Source organism: Eptatretus burgeri, chromosome 6 (genome assembly GCF_056783735.1).
Source record: "Eptatretus burgeri isolate ZD-2024b chromosome 6, Ebu_testis_v1, whole genome shotgun sequence".
Classification (NCBI taxonomy): domain Eukaryota; kingdom Metazoa; phylum Chordata; class Myxini; order Myxiniformes; family Myxinidae; genus Eptatretus; species Eptatretus burgeri.
In genome coordinates, this window is record NC_140966.1 from 32,743,191 (window position 1) to 32,768,644 (window position 25,454).

At 38.3% G+C, this 25,454-nt stretch overlaps 1 protein-coding gene across 2 annotated transcripts in view; it reads right to left on the reverse strand.

Annotated features, from left to right (window-relative positions):
* The window catches only part of LOC147024513 (uncharacterized), a 90,558-nt gene that overhangs the window by 9,548 nt on the left and 55,556 nt on the right, over nucleotides 1-25,454 (reverse strand). For both annotated transcript variants that reach the window (XM_085884514.1, XM_085884515.1), the window contains exon 6: nucleotides 4,600-4,753. In XM_085884514.1, the coding sequence (XP_085740640.1) occupies nucleotides 4,600-4,753 (154 nt within the window). The remainder of the gene's footprint in view (nucleotides 1-4,599; nucleotides 4,754-25,454) is intronic.

Consider the following 25,454-nt stretch of genomic DNA (forward strand, 5'->3'; position numbering starts at 1 on the left):
GAGGCATCACCAAGTACTCTGTGTCTTGTCTGCATGTTGTCTAAGGTTTATCTCGGTCGGGTTCCCTTCGAAACCTGTAATCCGTAGCTCCCTAGTTAAGAGTAGGTTATAGATTGATTATAACATTGTCGTGAATGTTTTGCTTGTGTCGTGTTCCCCGATGAGTCCCCAATAAATCTGGCTGATTCATGTGAAAGTTGCCGCCTTGAGTTTATTCGTGCCGTACTGAGGAACAATTCGCTTGATTTGTATTTAAAACCAAAAATGGTTATGGACTGGCAGACTTTGCTTGGTCTCTGACAAACCCAGTCTGTAACCGGGGTCTATTTCCCCAACGGGCAAGGCACAGGTGTATTTGGGTATCGTGATCTGAGGCGCGTAACCCGAGACCTGTGCCGAGCCAGCCGGCGTTATAACCCCGGAGACGGCGGTGCTGTTAGGTGACGCCGAAGCTTCGACATTTGGCTGTCAAGAATAGGGTGCGATTCCCGACACCGTTGAATCCTTTACAATATATCTCTGGAATGTGTAGATAAATTCTCTTACCTTGGTGATATGATTAGTGCAGGTGGTGGTGTGGAAACAGCAGTGAATGCAAGAATGAGAAGTGGCTGGAGGAAGTTTAGGGAGTTGTTACACCTGTTGACACCAAAAGGGACCTCTTTCCGATTAAATGGAAAACTTAATGCAGCTTGTGTTAGAAGCATGATGTGGTATGGCAGCGAAACTTGGGTGATCAAAAAGTTGAATGAATGGAGGTGTGAACGAAATGAAATGAGAATGGTAAGGTGGATGTGTGATGTGAAATTGAAGGAAAGGAAACCAAATGTGGAATTAAGAGATAGGTTCAGTATAGAAAGCATTAGTGAGGTTATGCATAGAGGTCGGTTGAGATGGTTCAGACTTGTGGAGAGGATATGGGCTGGTATATGTGTGAAGAGGTGTATAAATATGAATGTGAACAGAAAGAGAGCAAGAGGCCATCTGAGGAAAACGTGGGATGTGCTGCTGAGAGACGATCTTTGAGTTAAAGGCTGAACAAGAGGGCTAGCAAGGGATTGTGCAGCCTGGAAAGCAGCCATTAGGTGAACCACAGCTAACACATGTAAGCATGGAAACGGCCGTAAAACTTTGGAATAGCTTTTTTGGCCAGCACATTAAAAGTGATCTTATTGCTGTGAACAGGCATGCTGGAGCAGTAGAAGGGCAAGGGGGTCAGGATTTCTTTGAGGACAATTTTTTGCAATAAATAAACAAGAAAAAGATGTCGTGTAAAGCGCAATACTTGCAAAATCCACCCCTATCCAAAGATTGCCATGGAAACATCAAATTGTCCATTTAATTTCGATAAAAAATTGACAATCATCATCAAAGCTCAGGTCAATTGGATGAAAATTGATTATTTTTCAGTTGAAAATTGATGATTTTAGAAGTTTGACCTTGAGTTAACCTTTGATTTTTTTATCTCAAAAATAGTTGGTTTTCAAATTGACTGATGCACTATGCAATTGCTGCTTCATTTTTAGGTTAATCGGGTGAAAATTGATAATTTTTCAGATGAAATTTGATGATCTTAGAAGTTTGACTTTGAGTTGACCTTTGACCTTATGACCTCAAAATTAGTTGCTTTCCCAATTCAGTGATGGATTATGCAAATCCTGTTCAACTTTCAAGTTAAAAGGATGTAAATTGACGAGTTTTCAGTTGAAAATTGAGCCTGGTGTTGGCTCAGTGGTTAGGGTGGCAGCTTGGGATCCTCGGATCCTGAGTTCAAGCTCCGTTGGCTGCTGAATTAATACACCAGGGGGTTGACTCAGCCTGTCATCCTTCCGAGGTTGGCGAAATGAGTACCAGTGTGTACTGGTAGAGGGGCACTGCATCAGCGACACGGTCGCGCTTCCATGAAATGATAGCTACCCCGGCAGCGAAGCTGCCATACACAAGAAGAAGAAGTTGAAAATTGATGAATTTAGACATTTGACCTTGAGTTAATCTCGGATGAACCTTTTGATCTCAAAAATAGTTGGTTTCACAATTCAGAGACACAATATGCAAATTCTGTTCAAATTTCAAGTCAATTGAATGAAAAATGACAATTTTAGAAATTTGACCTCAAGATGATGTTTGATCTTTGACCTCAAAATCAAAAGGCTTCTCAGTTGAGACTACCTCTGCAACTTGGTGAAATTTCATGAAGATCAGTTTTAAATTGTGACATGTAGGCGATTGACAGACAAACAGAGACAGACAGACAAACAAAGAGACAGACAGACAAACAATAAGAAGACGCCATGCAGAGCACGATACTTGCAAAATCTATAAAACAAATTTGACCTCAAAAATAATAGGTGGTTGAATTCAATGACCAAATAGGCAACTCCTCTTCAAATTTCAAGTTAATCGGATGAAAATTGACAATCTTAGAAATTCTGCCTCTGTTGTCCTTTTGGCTCATGTGGACCTCCAAAATAATTAGTGATTGAATTCTGTGACCTGATCTGCAAATCCTCTTCAAATTTAAGTCAACGGGATGAAAATTGAGGATTTTAGAAAAACCATCTGAGTTGTTGACCTTGGGCCAATGTTGACCTTTTGGTCGATGTTGACCTCAAAAATAATTGTCTGGTTGAATTCAGTGACCTGAAATATATATCCACTTAAAATTTCATGTCAATCAGATGAAAATTGAGGATTTTAGAAATCCCACCTTCGTTGTTGACCTGAGGCTGATGTTGACATTTTGGTTCATGTTGATCAAAAATAATTAGCTGGTTGAATTCAGTGACCTGAAATATATATCCACTTAATATTTCATGTTAATTGGATGAAAATTGAGGATTTTAGAAATCCCACCTTCGTTGTTAACCTTCGGCTTATGTTGACATTTTGGTTCATGTTGACCAAAAATAATTAGCTGGTTGAATTCAGTGACCTGAAATATAAACCCTCTTCAAATTTCAATTCAATCAAATGAAAATTGAGGATTCTAGAAATTTCACCTTCTTTGTTGACCTTTTGGTCGATGTTGACTTCAAAAATAACTAGCTTGTTGAATTCAGTGACCTGAAATATAAATCCTCTTAAAATTTCAAGTCAATTGGATGTCAATTGAGGATTTTAGAAATACCACCTTCTTTGTTGACCTTTGGCCTTTGTTGACTTTTTGACCTTTTGACCTCAAAAACAATAGGCTTCTTGTTTATGACAAACTGTTCCATGTGGTGAAGTTTCGGGAAGATGTTTAAAATTGTGACCTGTAGGCGATTCACAGATAAAAACAAACAGACAGAATAACAACATCGACTGACCAATATACTTGGAAAAATCTTCGATATTGCAAGTAAAAAAGAAAAAGAAAAAGAACACCATATCCAGCGGTTCATATAACTGGTACTCACGTACTTACGCGTGGTAAAAAAACAAAAAAAAAACTTAATGAGTATTTCAAAGTTGCTAAGAAAGCTCAAGTGTTCTCGCATAACAGGCTTTTGGCGGAAGGTTTTCTCAGCTGGTGTTGGAAAGATTCTTCCGTTATCATTCTGACAAAGTATGCTATGATTTCAAAATTTAAGTCAACAAACTTAAGTTTATAAATTAAACATTATGATTTACAAGTTATATTATAACTCATCCATCTATAATTCCAGCAGTGTGTGTGTGTGTGTGTGTGTGTGTGTGTGTGTGTGTGTGTGTGTGTGTGTGTGTGTGTGTGTGTGTGTGTGTGTGTGTGTGTGTGTGTGTGACCGCTGTTTCTCGACAACCACTGGTCCGATCTAATTGAAACTTGCCAGGTATATTGCTGGGGACCTGAGGATGTGCCTTTTCAAGGTTTGATATTAATTGGACAAGTGCTTCCCAAGTTATGGCCATTTATTTACCAAACCAATGACAAGACACGTTGTTGCGTGGGCGTGGCCGATAGGGAAGGGAAGCTCAGCCGCGTTCGCCATTACAGGTTACAACGTATGGACTTCCGGAGAGTGATGGCTTCATGTATTCTAATAATTTCTCGATTTCTTATGCGCATTTATAGATAAACACAATGGCCCAAGTTATGATTGTTTTCATTTTAGACGGTGCATAAATTTCGGTAACATCAGAGTGCTGGTATGCTCCGAACCAGGAAGTAAATTTTTTTCTCTCTCTTCTCTTCTCTTTTTGTTTTTCCATGCCACGACATTGCGAAAAGGTAAAATACGTTGGCGCTAATTGAATAATTGGGTATTAAAACGAAATTGCGAATAATCGTAACTGCGAATAATATGCCAACTTCCGGGCCACGCACGTACGGGCACGCGAGAGCGAAGAAACGGCCTGTGTGGTTGTTGTTTGTTGCTCGCGGTTTGAATATTTATTTATTAATTTTTTATTATTATTATTTTTTTTTTACAGGCATGTACTAGTATATGCAATTTCAGTACTTTTGAGTGTCATGGGACCTTTAAATTCAACAATATAGACAATGTTGTCACACACATGCTATGGAGAGCAATAGTTATTGAACATATAAGACCATTACAAATAAATATAAAGAAGATTTCATGCAAATTTGTCTAAATATCAACTTAGGATACGATTATAAAATGGCCAAGTATGTACCTCGGTCCCAGGGTACGGTGGTGGAAGGTCATTTTGCTGCTTCTCATTTTCCATTACCTCGTCGTAACTGGGAGGATTATGAAATGAGGAAGGAATGTCTATAACTGCAAGCCCTGGAGGTTGTGAAGTAATTTCTTGTGGAGGCACTTCGTTTCTAAAAAACAAAAAAAAAGAAGCTGAAATGTAGTGAAGGGAACAATTCAGGAGTTATCTACATATTACATATACACAGAGGGATTGGGGCTGAGAAAATGTACCAAGGAAGGAGGGGCAAAGAGAATAGAAGAGAGTAGGAGTAAGTCCCTTTAGAAAGGACCATTATTGACACACACACACACACACACACACACACACACACACACACACACACACACACACACACACACACACACACACACACACACACACCTACCGAGTCAAAATAGTTGCATACAAGCAAGATCCCATCCAAATAACTGCTTCAATCTCACTAAATCTCAATCTCTCTCTCTCTCTCTCTCTCTCTCTCTCTCTCTCTCTCTCTCTCTCTCTCTCTCTCTCTCTCTCTCTCTCTCTCTCTCTCTCTCTCTCTCTCTCTCTCTCTCTCTCTCTCTCTCTATATATATATATATATATATATATATATATATATATATATATATATATATATATATATATATATATATATATTCACTATAAAAGGGACTCTCACGAAATCTATAAAAAGGACAACCCATGCATATCTACTCCTCAAATCAATAACCGTTAAAGCATACTTGTACCCCTTATCATAATTGAGTTCAATTACATCAGCGGACCAGATATAATCAACTTCCTTGGAATAAACCTTCCTTCTCTGAAACTTTGTGATTATTGTTTATGTAATTCATCAGCTAATTGCCCTTCAATCTTAATGACATCATTATAGCCGATAAGTTTTTTTTTTTTAATTTCCAAGCCCAAGTTTCAATTTAGCACTGATCATCTTCTTCACGATGAACCTATCAACTTTTTCTCTCAAGGTTGGATTTTATATCAGAGACAAATTATACAACATTTCTCTATCGGCTTCATGTTTTTCTTCCAATGTTGTGATATTTCCATAATCACTATCGTACCTCATGCACACTTCATCAACCCTATTGATAGGTTTGCTCCACGGTTTAGGATTGTCAGTCTCATCTAATTTTTATTCAAGTTTGTTCCTGGACCACAGAAAGAATACCCTGGTAGATGTAATTCCCCTGGTATTCCAGTAGTTGTAAATTTACTTCCTGATAAAAACTTTTGTATATCTCCCCCAGGTTTGTGTTTGGAGATAAATTTACTCTTTTTCGAGCTAAACACCGAACATATGCCTTTTTGTATAACCCTGTTATTTTTACTTTTAAAACATGAGATATTTTTAGTATGTTTTCTTTTTACATTTGAGACAATAACTCATTTATTTATGAGAAAAATTCCTGCAGAGTGCGAAAACCTTTTTAGTTTCCAACATGCACATTTGAATGTTAATTTTTAAAACATAAAGAATCCTCAGAAATGCCTTCACTCTCTCCTCCATTTATTTAAGAAAAAAAAAATGTAAAACTTTAATCAAAGTCAATCACACCAACATCATCATTAATATAATCTTTTCCTTCTTTCTCTTTTTTATCTCAACTTTCTCCTTTTTTATTGTCCCTGAAACCGATGTTAATAGTCTTGACGCAAATATTTCTCATAGACTTGCCAATTCTTTGTTTTCCTCCTCGCTGCGTTGAGATTGATTTATTTTCTGTGATACCTTCGATCTTTTTAAAATCTCACTGGTTTCCATATTTTTATATTTACTTATTCTCTCTCTTTCCTCCCTCTCCTTCTCCTCCTTTCTCTTATCCCTCTCGTCCTTCTCTCTTCTCCCCCTTGTCCTTCTCTCTCTTCTGCTTCTCCTCCTTTCTGTTCTCCCTCTCCTCCTTCTCTCTCTTCTCCCTCTCCTCCTTTTCTCTCTTCTCCCTCTCCTCCTTCTCTCTCTTCTCCCTCTCCTCCTTCTCTCTCTTCTCCCTCTCCTCCTTCTCTCTCTTCTCCCTCTCCTCCTTCTCTCTCTTCTCCCTCACCTCCTTCTCTCTCTTCTCCCTCTCCTCCTTCTCTCTCTTCTCCCTCTCCTCCTTCTCTCTCTTCTCCCTCACCTCCTTCTCTCTCTTCTCCCTCTCCTTCTCTCGCTTCTCCCTCTCCTCCTTCTCTCTCTTCTCCCTCTCCTCTTTCTCTCTCTTCTCTCTCTTCTCCCTCTCCTCCTTCTCTCTTGTCTCAGTTTCTTCAACTCCTTCCTTATCCCTTACTATCCCCAAATCACTTACACCCCATAGAATATCATACATATATTCATCAGGATTTCTTGTTATTCCTGCATCCAAAATATTTTTTTTTTACAAAAGGAAACCAATAAAATTTCCTCTGATTTTCTAAAAGAGCCTTTCGTTTTCTTAACTTTAAAATTCTTTCATTATTTAACATTTTAATTTAATCCAAAGTTGTTGGTTTATTAACATCAGTATAAAGCCAATCTTTTATTGATAATACCTCATGCTTATGTTGTAGAACATATTGTTACGGAAATGGCCCTTATTGGACTACTAAATATAGGATTAGCTCAGATCCCCCCATTAAATGCATGTTTAGCTTGGTTGTTTGGTAAAATGAACGTTGCATGTGTGTCGGGAGGTGTAGGATGCGTGTTTTGTTGTTCGTGCAGTGGTGGTGTGCCCGGGCTCCCTCTTCTTCCTCCTCTCTCTGGACGATAGGCCCCGCTGAGTCGGCTGAGGGGGAGTGGCCTGGAGAGGGAGGTGGAGCTAAGGGTAGGAGTTTGTCAGCTTCGCTGAGGGAGACGTGCTCGGGGTCGAAGCGGGAGAACGAAAGAGAAACTGGAAAGAAAAGGGGTTTAGTGTGTGAAAACGGTCGCTCTCGAGGCGTGCTCGTGTTTTCGAAGCGAGCGAACGAAAGAGAGACAGTGTGTTGAATCTGTCGGGAGAGACGCTGAACCAGAGCACGCCGAGTCTGCATTTTTGGCAGTAAGAGAGGCTGCCTGCACGTCGAGTCTGCCTTTTTGGGCAGTGGGAGAGGTGGCCTGCACGTCGAGTCGGCGATCGACTCTTATGAGGAGGTGATTCTGCTGTGAGAGAGACGGCAGCCGGCTTTGAGAGGCGAGCGTGGAAAAGGAAAGAAAAGGTGATTCTACAGAGAAAGAAACTGAGAGGATGGAGTTGAGAAGTCAGGCTTCGAGGCAGGAAGGCAAGAGAGGAAACGACGGAGTCTCTGACGGTCCTTGCTCACCTCACAGCTCGACACATTTGCCGATCCACTTGCCGGAGCCCGGCATCTCGATTTGAGCCTTGTCTGGTGAACAGGCCAGGCCTGGATTTGTACGCTGGACCTTGAGAGAAATCAGCTGAGGCCCATCGTTGATCTGGCGGTCTTGTGCTGTCGGCCTTGCGTGGGGTCAGAGCGCGCGGAGACCACGTGCAGTGCGGAAAAGAAAGAGTACGGCATCGCCATCTTGCCATGCGGCGCGTTCGAGCTGGGGGCTCGAATCCGTGGACATCCGCTTCTTGCGAGCGACATTCGTGCTTTTGACACTGTCCTCTCGTCCTTGAGACATCACCAAGTACTCTGTCTGTCTGTCTGTCTGTCTGTCTTGTTTGCACGTTGTTTAAGGCATATCTCGGTAGGGACCCTCTTGAAACCTGTAGTCCATAGTTCCCTAGTTAAGAACGGGTTAAAGATTGTTAATAAAAACAATGTCGTGAATGTTTTGCTTGTGTTGTGTCCCTGATGCTCCCCAATAAATCTGGTTGGTTCGTATGAAGTTGCCGCTATGGATTAATTTGTGTCACGTCGAGGAACGATCCGTTCGATTGGTATGTAAAACCAAAATGGTTACAGACTGGCAGAAAACGCTCGGCATCTGACACAACCAGTCTGTAACCGGGGTTCTATTTCCCCAACTGGTAAGGTACAAGGATTACGTTGGTATCGCGATTGAAGATGCGTGACCCAAGGCCTGTGCTGAGCCGGCCGGCGTTATATACCCTGGAGACGGCAGTGGTGAGGGTGGTGCCAAGAGTCGGGTGAGAATCCCGCCACCCCGGATCCACAACAATATTTATTAAAATACTGAATACCCTTTTCTTGAAGGTATGCTTGGACACAGAAATGATAATTTTCTTGAAGCCTTCTTGCTGTCATTTATGCATTAGAAATGTATGACAGATTAATATAATGACAGGAAATGCCTCCCCATCTTCCCATCGTGAAATCATTTTGTATTTCCTTACTTATTATATATAATCCTGTTCCTTGTTTTTTTGTGATATAAACGATGGCAAAACCATGATTAAATTTACCCTTATTAAATTCTTTTATTTGTTGTTTGCAAATCATGCTTCCACAAAACTCATTCTCAACACTAAGTGGATAATATTCTTCCTTACGAGACTGATTTAATTGTTCCAGGTCTTCTAGGTTAATTTTAAATGACCAGTTATACCCTAAATCATTCATATCATATCCCCATTGTTCTATTCTCACACAAACGATACGCCCTTCTTTATAAAATTTTATTTTAATTGGAATTGTGAATTCTGTATGACCTGGAGATAAAATCAACACTTCTGTATCTTTGGAATACACAGCCGTTTTATTTCAGGATATATATAGTGATAAATCACTTGATCCCACCAAGTCATTCGCGTCAGTCGGGCTTGGATAATTTATTAATTTACAAGCATTTTTCATATTAATATTTTGTGCTATACTATATTTCTCTCGTTCAGCCTGTGCCTTTGTGTAATAATTTGATAAATCAATATTCAGTTATTGGGATACACGAAAGATAGAACCATCTTTACCAATACAAGTCATTTATATTAGATTAAAAATAATGTCATTACAATTTTTATTTTTGTTGAGTTGAAATAACACATCTATACATAATTGACCACAACACTTGGAATTAAATTCTTGGACTTGAAATGTTTGATAAACACCATTCTGTAAGAATTTTATTCCTTCAACAGGTGGTGGAAGACCAAAACTATCAAAATAATATTTGTGTTGACTATTAAAAATACAAACCCAATGAGAACCGTTCCCATTATTATCTTCTAAGTTCATAATAATATTATTTGTATGTTTTGACATGTTTGTTAATTCATCACTCATACAAATAACCACATTCTTCTTCTTCTTTCGGCTGCTCCCATTAGGGGTCGCCACAGCGGATCATCCGTTATGATCCGCATAATGATTTGGCACAGGTTTTATGCCGGATGCCCTTCCTGACGCAACCCTGGTTGCCTCTTACGACACAGGGATATGGTACACCTATTTTAACCGGGGCATACACCGGGCCCAGTACACTGGAACTCACTTCGCCGACCACGGAAGGATGACAGGCTGAGTCAACCTCCTGGTGTGTATTAATTCAAGCGGCCAACGGGGCTTGAACTCAGGACCTTTTGGATCCCAAGCTGCTACCCTAACCACTACGCCAACACCAGGCCTATACAAATATATAAATATACAAATAGCCACATTATGAATTTTTAATTTATTACAATATTTGATAAGTTCTAAATTTGATGTTGTATTCTTTCCAAATTCTTTAAACCACTCATCAATGCTCATTTATTTATTAGAAAGATATAATCCAATACCCCTTTTAGTTAATTTTATACCTGCTTGTGCGATAGAAGAAAGCATATCTCCAACTAACAATCTCGCTTTATCAGGCAGACTTTCAAGTTTTTCAGCAAAATCTACAATTACACCACTTCTACTAATTTGTTTCTCCAACTCTTTGTTATGTTTTTCCAATTCTTTTTAAGCCTGGAGTTGAGCCTTCCTTTCGTTGGCAGTTTTTACCGCTGCTGAAATACCACCTGTCAATGCTCCAGCCGCACTTAAACCAGCAAATAAAGGAACTAGAAATGGGAGAAATCCTCCACTCGTCTCTCTTATTGAATATTTCTTCAACTTTGGTTTTGACATTTTAATTTTAAGTGAGCAGTACCGTTTTAGATTTTCACCTGTTCTCTTGTGAGCAAAATATCAATTGTTACTGCTCCTTTTCTCTGAATTGCATTAACGTTAATCATACAAGGCTTTTGATTTTGAATACAAGATGATAGTTTATGACGATTGATTTGATTAACATTTACTCCAGTTGGCACTTTACCACTCATTTATTTATCTAAAACATTATGTGAGACTAATCATAACACCATTATCTGTATTTATCTGTAATTCTGTTTCTTCCAAAAGCAAACAATATGTATCAACTTCTTCACTCTCTCCTCTTTCAATGTATAAGGAACTATCCACTTGATTAGACTTTATAGTTTCCTTTTGAGCACTCAGGTCAAATGCATAGATTGTATCCAGACTTTTAAATGCTGTCATATCCAAAATGGGTTCTTTATTTCCATTGCTTTCACACACCTTTTGGTAAGACTTGTATGCTTCAGCATAATCATTTTTTTCCCAATTAATTTCCAATCTATCTCGTGGATAAAATGTCCCATCTCGAGAAACGCGAAGTTGTTTCACCTTAGCATTATCACTCAATGCATTATTCTTATCAGCAGCAGTATCACCATCTGTTTTTTTGAGAAAATGAGTCACAGATATCGTGGCCTTCCTTCCAGAACATTTTAATGTTCCACGTGTAAGTGGTTTGGTTCAGTTTAACGTGTTGGCATCTTCTTTTAAGGTATGATACATTGAGTTGCTTCTTTGAGTTAAGTCTTCGATTCAACATCTCTTCTGTTTTAAGATTAGGAGTATATTCACTAATATACCAACTAATTTCATCAACAAATTTATTCTGAGCAGCAAAAGCATGATCCACACCAAAAAGCAATCTATTTTCATTCTCATTCCTTTGCAGTTGAAATCTAATTTTAAGACCAAACATAACTTTATCGTGATCACAAAATCCAAAAAAATATACCTTTAAGAGGAACTGCCACAGTAAAACTATTACCTGCTTTTGTATCATCATTATACATTCCTTTCCTTTTACTATATCCAGGGTCTGTGTTTATTCCCATTGACATATCAGGACTAAAACCTTCGACAGCCCCCTTTCCCATTCTATCACGAAATGAATATAGTGTAAATTTCATCATTTCAGATGTGGCAGAGACATAATCCGCAAGCGCTTCAACTTCTTGTGTTCCAATGTACAAACGAACACTATCAAACATTTTCCAGAAGAAATCATTTACGAGTGTGGCGTTTGTGTTAGTCGCAGTCTTGGTGAATGTAAATTTACACAAGAAACTTTCAGCTCGATTCAAATAAGTTTGTTGATTATTTATTTCAAAACTTTTTGTTCCATTTGCATTCCAGTCTGTTCCAGTTATTGCATTTACCTTGAAGTAGTCTTCTTTTTTAGTAGAGTTTGAGATGACAATGGTATTGTTATGAATTTGGGAATTCGATTGCACACAACATTCAGGTTCCTTTAGTCAGTTATGTCGATAAGTGCTTGTTCCCAAGATAGCTCACCTTCCATTGTTTAATGGGCAGAAATCGAGTAAGTGCGCTGCGAGATTCAATTTAATAGTAAGGGAGCGATCATAACAGAATGGAGACGCCCCTCCCCCTCTTCTGCGAAGAGGAAGAAGAGCCCTCCCGTCCCGTGATTCATGACGTCAACAACTCCCTCCCTCCCATGGTTGAGCGGGGGTTGGAGCACGAGGGTATGAGTCACACTCGAAGTGGGGGAGGGGGCCAATAAGAATAAAGAAAAGATCCTCTGCTTTGTTCGAGTTTTTAGTAGGCCTTTGGGTTCTGCTTGGCTTGGGTTAGCGAGGAGGATTTTTGAAGGCTTTCTGCTTTGGCTTGGCTTTTAGCTGGCCTTTGGGTTCTGCTTGGCGAGGTGGAGGCTTTTTGGAGAGCTTTTTGCTTTGGCTTGGCTTTTCAGCAGACTTTCGGGTTCTGCTTGGTTCGGTTCGCTTTTGGGCTCTGGCTTGGTTCGTCGAAGAGAGTCGGCTTTATTCATCGGAAGAGAGTTGAGCTGGTTGCTCGGCTCGGAGTTCTTGGTTCGTGTTGTGAGAGGCTTTGTTCATCGGAAGAGAGTTGAGCTGGTTGCTCGGCTGGCTCTTCTTGGTTAGTGGAGCTCTTTGTTCTCCGTTTGGTTCCCAGCTTGCTGCGACTCATCGGCCTCATCTTGGAGGCGGTTCTTCGAGATAGCGACGCATCGGCAGGAATGATCGGCGCCTCGTCTCACCAGCACGTGTTCGGAAGCGTGAGAGGATTCGCTGGAGCTCGGTAAGGATCGCGGCTCACGACGATTGGATCCAGTTCGCTCTCGCTGGAGCCCGGGTCCGAACAGCTTGAAGACCACACGAGGTGGAGAGGTTCGAGATAGGTTCTGGGTTTCAGCTCATCATTCCCTCCGAGCTGGAGTCCGTTATTAAAGGCATCACCCACCATTTCTTGGGCGTGTGTGTGCGTACGTGTGTCCGTCGGCCCGTCTAATAAGTAGGAATCTGTTAAGTGCTTTGTGTGCTGTAAATGATTGCATTGCATTTCGTATAGTCGGTATAGTTCTGCTCTTACGTGCTTCCCTCGTTCCCCATTATTATTGATAAATACCCCGATTGTTAAATGTTTTCAGCTCGTCGCGTTGATTCTTTCATTGACTGAGCATTTCGTGTGTTGGGGGTTAGAAAGCCGTTGGTTTGCCGTAAAAGGGGGACATTCGGACCGACGGTTCCCGGCGATTTAAGCCGCTCGGAATCGCGCACGGGACAGGCTCGCTTCAGGGGCTTGTTCCGTACGAGTTCCGTCGAGGGTGGAATACCCCGCTAGTTGGATCACGTGGGTATTTAGGTAAATTGAAGATTGGCAATCGACCCTACCACATATGGTCTGCCCATTGGCGTATTTCGGTTCTTGCACAAGGACCCGTCGGCCTCGGAGTTATCCGGGCGGCGATCTATATTCCTGGCGATCGGTCGGACCGACTCGACTTGCGGCTCCGTCAGAGCAGTCGGCTCACGGCCGACGCACCGGCACTGCGACAGTATCATCCAAATCATAGATACTGTCAATTGTTTCCATACTTGTATTTATTTAGGAAAAAAGATGTTAAAACTTTGGAAACCCTGACCCAAGTATTTGAATTATTTTCTGTCGTTCTTGGGGAGACAACTGAGTTTTGCCTTTCTTAATTTCTTTTATTGCTTGTAATTTATGAGATTCCTTTTGGGCATCTTTTATACTCTTTATAGCACCCGCTACATTTCCCACAGCAGAAGCAGTTGAACCAATTAGGTCTTTATGTGTAAGAATCGTTGAACCTATACCCATTCGAGTATCAATTATCCCATCTCATTTTTTTTCTAAATTGATGTCCGACGCCCCTTTGTCTCTTGCATTTATAGTATCCTCTACCAAGATACATACCTTCACCCTTGTAGTATGGGGAAAGGAACATCCCATGCCCTGTAATTATTTTATATTTTCCCAACTCATGTTTCCTCACAATAACCATTGTATTTATTTTTTGGAAAACTTCACGTAGGTGAATTCTGATGGATATAATTTCTCCATTAAAAAAAATCATGCGATTATCTTGGTCGGTTATCCGAAAATTTACTCTGTATATGGTTTTTTCCTGACACAGGTAGATAAACCAGATTTTTGGGTTCCATATTGAATTTATAACCAATTGGGGTTGAGTATGCGCTGAATGAAAATATTGTATTTGTTCTTATTCCATCATTATAAGTGCCATCAATCAAATCACAGTGAATTAATCCCGAATTTATGCCATTAGGATATTTGAATGACTATCACTGTAAAACGGCCCATTAGTTTCAATCTTTTTTGAGGAGAAACCCAATAACTCTCTAAATGAATTATCAATTGTGAAATCAACCTTGCAGTTATTTTTAATTTTAATCCTTGATTTTGAAGTATGTTTTTGAATATCTATAACAATATTAATTGGTTCATCACCCTGTTCTTTCATAAGACAAGCAATTTCGGAAGATATTTGAGAAATCTCCTCTACTCCGGGTGAAACCGTTATCGTTTTGTCTCCACTTCCCGGATTATAACAACTTGTCATTTTTCTCGGTGATATTAAATAAGGTATTATAAGTTTCCATGGACAATGAAGACGCCTCATATTCTTTTGTTGCGTCAAGTTGTAGTGGGTATGGGAATGAAGATGTGTGGTCGCTTGTGAAATTAAAACTAAGGATTGTGCTTCTCATCTTATTTAATATGAGATAAAATGTCTTTGTATTGACATATATTAATTATTTTTATGTTCATCACTGGTCTAAAATGGCTGATGCTTCATTAAAACAATTGTTATTTCCAGCCTTCTTACTGCCTAACAACAATAACAGTCTATTAACTAATTGTGATGGGCCATTTGGAAGAAAACTAACACCTGAACCAAGGCTACTGAAAGCCTGAATAATGTGTTTCTCCTTCTCATTCTTTCTACTTTTACCAGTTGGACTAACCCTATAATTAAAAGAGTCCAGCAGATCAATATATACTATATCATCCTTATTTTTCATATCCAATGGTTTATCAAAATACTTTGATTCACCCCTCACAGTTGAACCTTGTTTTCCATCTTTTGTTAGAAGAAACATTAATCTCGGAGTTAGTTTAACAGGGGGGTTGAGCAGAACTCAAGAACCTTAATTCATCATTAAATATCAATCTCTTTTCTTGAACAAGATGGAATATTGCTGGTTGTTCTGTTGGAATGAGACCTGCTATGGTTTTTGAATCTGAACATTCATTGTTTTGGAGAGCATTCACAACACAATCAATGGGTTGATTAATCTCTTCCAGTTGTTGAAATAATCCTTCATCATCATATTCTAATTCTTCCTCTGTCATTTGACTGAAATCTTTTAACATTTAAAGTTTTTTAGGAGTGTATTCTATTGTTGGAACTGTGGAAGCATCTATAATATTTTCTTGGGAAGTTTTTAAAAGTGGTTAAAAAATTTCTCTTGTTTTCTTTCAAAGGCTTCTTCACCCGTTAGTTTCTTTCTGCATTTCTTCTTTATGTCTTCCTGTTGTTTTACAACTTTTGAAACCAACTCTTGATGTTCCTTAAATCTTCTTGCTCTTTCTTTCACATCCATTTTTTTTATTGGAAAATATCATTTAATGAATTGTTAAGATCAACAGGGAAATTTTCCTTTTCTTCATCATTAAAGTAGATGTATTCAAATAAATCCTTTTCTTTTGTATTTTATCAAATTCTTTATTAACATTAATACGAGTTGTAATTTCTTCTTCACTAATACTTGTATCTCTGCTTTTCATACGTTTGCGTTGAGTTTCATCCTCAACATCAAAACCGAATGATAAAATCTTAACCCCATTACCACTCAGATGTTTTATAATTTGTCTCATTCCTTCTGGATTAGTTTCTAATATCGCAAGACCACCAGATTTTAGTTTCTTTAACTCACTCTTACAATGTGAATATTTTGTTGTACCAAGAGAAACCTCCTCAAATATTTGACCTTCTTTCCTCAATCGTATATCTTCCTCTCCTGAAATGTAGTAATAATCTTCACCTTCTACTTCTCCAGGTGTTATTGCTCTCGTTGCTGTTGATACAATACGAAGTACATGGTGCTTTTTAAGCAAATTTACAATATTCTCATTTGTACTTTACAAGAACCTTGATTTATGAAAGTTTTTTCCAGAAGCAGATTTACCCATAAGATTTATAATAATAGTTGTCATTTATATTTGTAATTGTTTATAAAATAAAAAAATATATCCTTTAATATCTCATCTTGTTTCACAACAATATATTTATATTTTTCAGTCGTGTGCTTCATATAATCCCCAAATTCCTTTTTACTACATAATGTAGAACAATTGTCTCTCCAAAAATTGTTTATATCGATTGAATTTAACTTGAATAAAATAAAAGTGTTAGCATTGTTTCTTATTGAGCAACGAGGGAGTTGAAAGTATGATTGATGAAAATAAATACAATTACAAGAAGAATGTCTCCCTCTTGTGTCGTAGCTATCCATTACCGTTTGGTTTCTTATTAACACAATCATCAAAGATAACGAGGTTCTTTTTTGATTTATCCAAATCTTGGGGAGAAGGTATATCATCCGTATTATCACGAAGAATACAAGTTATCGGTTTTGATTTCTTTTTATATCTCTGTGTATCACAAAATAGTTGTTTTATATCTTGAATGTTGTAATCATTTAGTTTGTTTTGAAGTTTAAATATACCGATTATATCTTCTTTTTGAAGACCAGCATTAAAACCTTGTGAGAGTAGTTGATACTCAGGTTGAAAACTCTACTTTGTGAAAATTATTAAATTATCATAATCCAAAAAGTTGGGAGTAAGGAGCATCTTTAAAAGTAAGCAGGTTTTTTCACACCCGCTTGAACCAACTATGAGACATCTTCTTGAATTTGCAAGATTTTTATGGTTGTTAAATTTTATCTTATTTTCCCAAATGGGTAAAAAATCATTCATTTATATATTTGGAAAACAGGTTATTTAATTTAATATTGGCTTTTTTAGGAAATCTCTGTTTTATCCTAAATTCTGGTATAATTTCAAGATAATCCATTATTTTATTTATGCATCTTGTGTTGATATTTCCCTGAAAATGGCAATCGTGAATAATATATAACAACAATCCTTTGAACATTTCTCTAATATGTTCAGTTTCTTCCATTGTAAGGAAAGGTGTGTTATCACCCTCATACTTTACATTCATTTCTCCAATCAATCTTGTAAAGTAATTCATTTTGGGTGTAAATCTAAAAGAATTATATTCCTTTTTATATTTTTTATTATCATTAATTAGAAGATAATCACAGAATATACATTGTTTGTAGGCTTTTGACTCTGTGTTTAATCCCACTCTATCACATGCAGGACAATTCTCAAATTTGTTATATGGAGAATCAGGGAATTCAAGGGGCTCAAGATCTAGCATACTATTCATATTTATAAACGAAAACTTTGCGAAAGCTAAAATTCATCTTCGGTGTCATCTTCGGTACTTTCATTGGTGCTTTCACAATCATCTATAAAACTACTTTCATAACTATCGTTTGAACACAAACTCTCAGTATCATAAATGTCTTCTGTTCCAACAGAGATACTATCATCACTCTCATAATCTTCAAAATCTTCAGTTGAATAATGACTCATATTTAATCAGTAGAAAAAACATTACCATCTATAGCTATATACTTTTTTCATTAACAGATTCAACTACTACATTTTTTTAAATATAAAAGGTAATTTTAAAATGATCCTTAACTACTATTGAACGAAATGTCATTTCACCTGATATATTGTTGCGGGGCCGGGCGTCGGCCGTGAGCACGACCGCAAGATGGAGCAGTAGAGTCGGCTTGACCGATCGCCCGGAATTTAGATCGTACCTTTTCGGAAAACTCCGGAAAAGTACGGGTCCCTCATTGGACTGAAGTTCGCCAATAGACAGACCACGTGGGGTAGGGTCGACTGCCAATGGCAATTTACCTAAATACCCACGTGGTCCAACCTACCGGGGAAATTCACCCTCGACGGCACCCGTGCGGAACGAGCCACTTAGCGTACTCGAACCGTGTGCGATCCGAGTGGTTTGATAGCTGAGATCCGTCGGTCCCAAATATCCCATTACAACGGCAACGGCCTGGCTAATTTCCCAACATGCAGCACGCTAAGTCAATGAAGGAATAGACATGAACGAGCTGAAACATTTAAGAATCGGGGTATTTATTCACAATTGGGGAATGAGGGAAGCACGCAAGAGCAGAGTTAAACCGAATATTAATAAATGCACGTGTATACAAGCAAAAAAAAAACACATACAATTTACTACTTATCTGACTGGCGCCACGAACACACACACATACACACACCCAAAATTATCGGACGAAATGGTCTTTATTGAGGCCTATCTCGGACCTGTCCGCCTCGTCCGGTCTTCAAGGACTAGGTCCTCGGGGCAGAACTGGACCCCCAGCATGATCCAGATGATCCAGGCGATCCAGATGCCCTCACGACGGGGCTCCAGGCGAACGAAATCGGCAGGGCGAAAGCTGGCGGGAGAAGACCCTCCGTGGCACTGACCACTCAGTGCGCGGATGCTTCCAGAACTCCCTTGCACGCAGATGTCCACTTCTTGCTAGAACTCTCAGAACCCGTGCACGCACTTCTTGCCAGGACCAGAACAACGACGAACGTGCAGACCGCGCCTATAATTATACCCCCTCTTCAGAGGGGGGGGGGCTCTTCGCGACCCTCCCTCTCTCACTGACTGGTTTTGGTGCACAAAATCGCTCTTCGTCTCTCTCACTGGCCAAAACGGGCGGCAAGCTCCTTGATTGGCCCGGGGGCATGGTGACGTCACGCGGAGCCCTTTCCTCCTGTTGCGGGATCTGATTGGCCGGGCGATGGTCACCTCACTTGTTGCACGCTGATTGTTCGAGGGCCGCCGCTCGGCTCCTCCTTGAACTCCGCCCACCATGACGTCGGCCAGATCGAGGTGAAGGAAGCAAAGTGAAGTTGAGGGTGATGCGGTGTGGACGGCGTTGATGTTGGTGGAAAAATAAACGAAAAATCCTAACTATCAAAATAACACCACAGCGCAGGAACATCATTTAATTACCCATTAGACCAGGGACAGGACCCTAATTGGCAACATATACTTACTGATATAACTGATCCATAGGACCTGTATGTTGTGTGCTCATGGCTTCCAGATTCGCAACAATATTAACATCCTTTATTTCATCAGGATTTACATCTTTAGGGTTGTTGAAAAAAAAATACAATTTCTCCTTGCATACTACAAATGGTCTTATCTTTTCTTTCTAAAGCTTCATCCATAAGGTTTTTCTTTTTTGATACTTTTTCTTTTCATTGCTTTTTCTCATTTTGAATATATTGCCAGAAAGAAGGAGAAACTTTTGTTGGAGCTACTTTCATTGATGTTCTTCCAGGTATACTAAAAGCCCTTCAACTGAAGGAAATTGAAGAACTCATATTATTCACCATAATTGTTTTTATCCAATAGTTGTTATATTTATCTTTATTAAATTTTACATCCTCGACATATTTCTCAGTATCTTTTACAAATGAAGAGATCGATTGAAACTTGTCTTTTGTGTCTTGATACATTGTATTTATTAAGTGAAAAAAGTTGGAGGATAAAATAGTTTTAAACACAGATTCACCTATAAATTTAACGAAATTTTCATCAAGAAATTTTTATTTTAAGTAAAGTTTTGTTTTATAAATATCGTGAATACAATGTACTGCGATGTTTGTAATCATGAATATAAATGTTATAAAAAAACACCTTCAAACCAACAAACACACATTCAATCTTTTCAGACAAATATCTCCACTTGACCAAGAAACAAAACATTGTGATAGATGTGATAATGATATTCTTAATTTTTAAAAATAATAAACACCTTCAATCACGCAAACACAAGAACAATGACGAAAGGGAAGGTGCCACTAAATTCCCCATTGAAAACACTGATGGGGCATTTAAAGGACATATAAAAACAAGATTGTTTCGCTTTCAAGACCCTGGACCATCTTCAATCATTGAAGCTGTTGATATGGTGAAACAAAGTCTTGAAACGATAATTGAAAACACATTAAGTGAAATGAAAACTTTAAAGTTTTATCTGGGAGTTAAATTGAATATGGTAAGAGAAGGTGAAGAAACTACTCCCCATATGAGGACAAACCCTCACTTTATCTCATCATTTCAAGATTTTGTAAGATGTGATATTTACGATGAAATCCAGAGACAAGAACAAGATGTTGATAACAGTGTAGTAGATAGTGGATTTGCTATTACAAAAATAATCTTTTTTGATATATACATCTTAAAACCAGATCCTCTTCAAGCTTTTTATATTGATTTACCAAAAGAGGTAAAACTTAAGAAAGCGGTTGTTAATACTGAAAACAAAGATAATAAATGTTTTCTATGGTTTGTTCTTGCTCACTTACATCCTCCACAATGGAATCCTGAAAGGGTTGAACATTATAGGAAATACGAGAATACATTACATGTTTAAGATTTAAAGTTTCCAATGTCATTGAGAGATATTCCTAAATTTGAGAAAATGAATAATTATCTGTTAATGTATATGGATTAATGGATACAAACAAAGTTCAGATATTAAAAATTTCAAACAACTATAAAAATCATGAAACACATTGACCTTCTCCACTTTACTTGAAAGGAAAAATCACATTATGCTTTCATCAAAAATTTCTCAAGATTAACCAAATCACAACTATATAAGAGAAAATGTAAAACGTATCCTTGTAAGAGATGTCTCAACTCCTTTCACACAAAAGAACGATTAGATCAACATTCAAAATATTGTAGTAATCATAAATCAATCATAATCAATTTACCAAAAGCAGGTTCAAACATATCATTCAAAGATTTTTAACAAATCTAAAAAACATCTGTTTGTCATATATGCTGATTTTGAAAATATCCTTGAAAAGATAGATACTGTTTCTCCAAATCCAAATAAATCATACACAAATAAATATCAAAAACATACTCCTTGTGGTTTCTGTTATTATATCAAATCATCTGTTGGTGATGAATATAACAAGTTAGAACTTTCTAGAGGAGAAGATGCCTCAGAGGAGTTTGTAAGACGATTGGAAAAAGACTGTATAAGACAAAGAGAAAGAAAGGTTAAAACCTCAAAACCAATATCATTAACAAAGGGAGAGAAAAAGGAATTTAGAAAGAACAGTATCTGTCATATTTGTGAGGAGAAAATTGAGGGAGAGGTCAAGGTTAGGGATCACTGTCATCTTACTGGTAAATATAGATGTCCAGCTCATTACCGTTGTAATCTTAATTACAAGCCCCCAAACTTTATTCCTGTCTTTCTTCACAACAACGCTCACTATGACACACATCTATTTATAAATGAACTTTCAAGGACATCTGGAGATATTTCTGCTATTCCTAACACAGATCAAAAATACTCAAAATCTCATTCTCATTCTCAAAAACAATTCATACATCCCCCCAAACCCATATCAGATTTATTCACATATACAAGTTTATGGCAGGTCCATTATCTAACTTCGCATCAAATATTAAAAACTTACCGAATCTTAAATCACATTTCTCAAATCAAGAAGAGATTGATCTCTTTTCACAAAAGGGAATATATCCATATGACTATATGGATTCATTTGAGAAGTTTAAAGAAACACAACTTCCTTCAAGGGAAAGTTTTTATGGTAAGTTAAATAAAACTCATATTTCCAATAGAGATTATACACAAGCTAAAAAGGTTTGGAAGAAGTTTAATATAAAGAATCTTGGAGAATATCATGATTTGTATCTTAAGAACTAAGGTATTGTTATTGGCTGATGTGTTTGAAACTTTTATGACAGTCTGTCATAATAATAATTCTTATGGATTAGACCCCGTTCACTATTACACAGCCCCAGGTTTGGCTTGGAGTGCTATGTTAGAAATGACAAAACAAAATTTGGAATTAATCAGTGATATAGATATGCTTTTAATGATAGAGAAGGCAAAAAGAGGAGGAATATCTCAAGTCTGTTCCAATTGATATGCCAAAGCAAATAACAAATATCTTGCTGATTATAATAAGAATGAGGACAACTCTTACCTGATGTATTATGATGCTAACAATTTGTATGGGTAGGCTATGTTTCAATCTTTACCTGATGGAAAACTTAAATGGGTTAAAGAAAAACATTATGAAAAAGTTTTACAAGACATTGTTCTCTCCTCTCAGAAATAATTGGATGAAGCTGAAGTTGGATATTATTTTGAGGTTGAATTAAAATATCCAGAAGAACTTAATCACAAACATGAAGACCTACCTTTTGCCCCGATAAAGAAAGTCCAAGAAAATAATGGTTAAGTGATTACCAACAGTCATTCAATATAAAAGGTAAATCTCCAGAAAAACTACTTACTACATTAAAGGTCCCATGACACCCAAAAGTTCTGAAATTGGATATATATATATATATATATATATATATATATATATATATATATATATATATATATATATATATATATATATATATATATAGTTACGGCTGTGGAAATTCGCAAACCACCAATCAGGGCCCGTAGGTGAGATATCTCTAAGTACATGTGTAGTTAGCCCAAACCCGTTGTATAGAGGGAATTTATGTGATTCATTCGGGTTGCGATCCTTTGAGTTAGGCGTTTTTCTGTTCTATCTTTATTTTGAACCAACCACGTCTCAACCGCCATCACACAACAACCACCTTAACCACCACGCCAGCCATCATCACCAACTACAACCACGCTCCAACCCTCAGACAACAACAACAACGCCAACAGCCACGACCTTTACCTTCACAACTCAATCCTGCAAACATCACATCACCGCCATTCCCAACGGCACCATAACCATCAACCACCACCAAAAACCCTCCACCACCTTCACCTCTCTCCTTCTACGGCCATTCCCGCACCACCTGTGAACACTGAGCGTCGGGCTGTCTCGGGCCCGTTCGGCGATTGGTGCCGAATGCACCGAGCCGCGAGTGCAAATAGCGGCCTTTCCGAGGGAAAATTCGGATCAAGAACACTACACGCCCACTTCTCCTCCGTCCATTTAGCAAGCGCGGGGCGGCTTGGCCCTGCCTCCAGGCGCGTCTGTGTGAAATCGATATATGCAAATTCTAGGATCAGGGGAGATTCACGCCCCGTTTCCTCCGACCAATGGGTGAGTGTGGCTCTGCCCCCGAGGTCATTCTGATCCAAAGATTTGCATATTGTTTTCTCCTGCCGGCCTATAGTCTGCGAACCTTTACAAGTCTGCGAACCCCAGGGCCATGAAAAATAAGAATAAAAACCTGCTGCCAATCCACTGGATGCATAACCCCAAGGCCTGGATTACGAAAATCCTTACGTCTGATTGGTTCCACCAGTGCCTCATTCCTCAAGCCAAAATGTACCTCAGGGACCTCGGAATGGAGTTTTCGGTGCTGCTGCTGATGGACAACGCTGGAGGCCACCCACTGGATTTATCCTCCGAGGGAGTGCAGATCGAGTTCCTCCCGGCAAACACAACATCCCTCATCCAACCTATGAATCAAGGCGTCATCCGCACCTTCAAGGCGCTTTACATTCGCAATGCCCTGCAGCACCTCGTGGAGGCCATGGATTCCGACGACAATTTTTCTCTGAGGGCGTATTGGCATGATTTCACGATGGCAATGTGTCTCCAAATAATTCAGAAGGCTCTCCAAGAAATGAAAAAAGAAACCTTAAGCACCTGTTGGAAGAAGCTGTGGCCAGAATGCGTCCACGAATGCAAGGCCTTTTCTCCAGACGAAATTCACCATTCGGCAATCGATAAGGCGGTCAAGCTGGCGAAGATTCTCAGAGGAGAAGGATTCAACGACATGACGCACGACGAAGTGAATGACCTCATCGAAACCAACTCTGACCCATTAACGGACGAGGATTTGGCTGAGCTTACGAAGTCTGCAAGCGAGGAGGAGGAGGAGGAACAATCTGATCCATCTCAGGAGCACGACGACGAAGGCCTCTCACTTGAACGCTTAGCAACAATATTGAAAACGGCTAAAGAATTGCAGGGGATGGCTGAAGCATGGAATCCCGCGATGGTTCGGGCATTGCAATTCAAGAACGCCATTGATGGCGCAATGGAAACCTATAAAACTCTCCTCACCACCATGAAGAAACAACGCCAGCAACTGCCCATCACAATGTTTTTGCAACGTTACTGAGTTTACAGTAAACATTTTTATGCTTCAAATGTTTTCTTTATGTGTTTAATTGAGATTAAAATGTGTTTAAAATGTGTTTTGTGGAGGTGTCCATTCATCGCGGATTTTCACTTACCGCGGGTGGGTTTGGAACGTAACCCCTGCGACAAACGAGGGATTACTTATCTTGATTTTCATACAAAAATGAGAACAGAAGCAAAAACAGATTTTGAGAAGGACTTTTATAAATTAATGAATAATGCTGTATTTGGAAAGATGATGGAAAATGTTAGGAATCGACAAAACATAAGACTTGCTACATCGTGGAAACAGGCTTCAAAGTTAATTAATAGACCAAGTTTTGAATGAGCGGAGGTGTTTTCAGAGAACTTTTGTGCTCTTCATTTGAAAAAAGAGAGTATTGCAATGGATAAACCTATTTATATAGGAACATCAATTCTTGACATGTGAAAGTCGTTAATGTATGCCTATTACTATAATAATTTAAAATCAAAGTATATGGATAATGTGTCATTGTTAGATATGGATACAGCTAGTTTTATATTAGAAATTAAGACAAGTGATGTATACGAGGATATGATTGATAATATTGATATATATATATATATATATATATATATATATATATATATATATATATATATATATATATATATATATATGATACACGTAATTATAAGTCAGGTGATGTGTTGTTTTCATCAAAGAATAAAAAGGTTATTGGTAAGTTTAAAGATGAATTGGGTGGGAAGGTCATGAGTGAATTTATAGGATTGAGATCAAAGTCTTATGCTTTTACGTATATTGATAATCATAACATTGAAAGGTGTGATAAGCTAAAGGGAATAAAGAAAAATATAATCAAGGAAACAATAAACTTTAAACATTATTACAACTGTTTAACCTTAAAGAAGGAAGAGAACAAAAAAATGAATACAATAAGAAGTTATAAACATCAATTATATATAGAAGAGATAAATAAGAAAGCATTAGGAGCTTTTGATGATAAAAGATATAT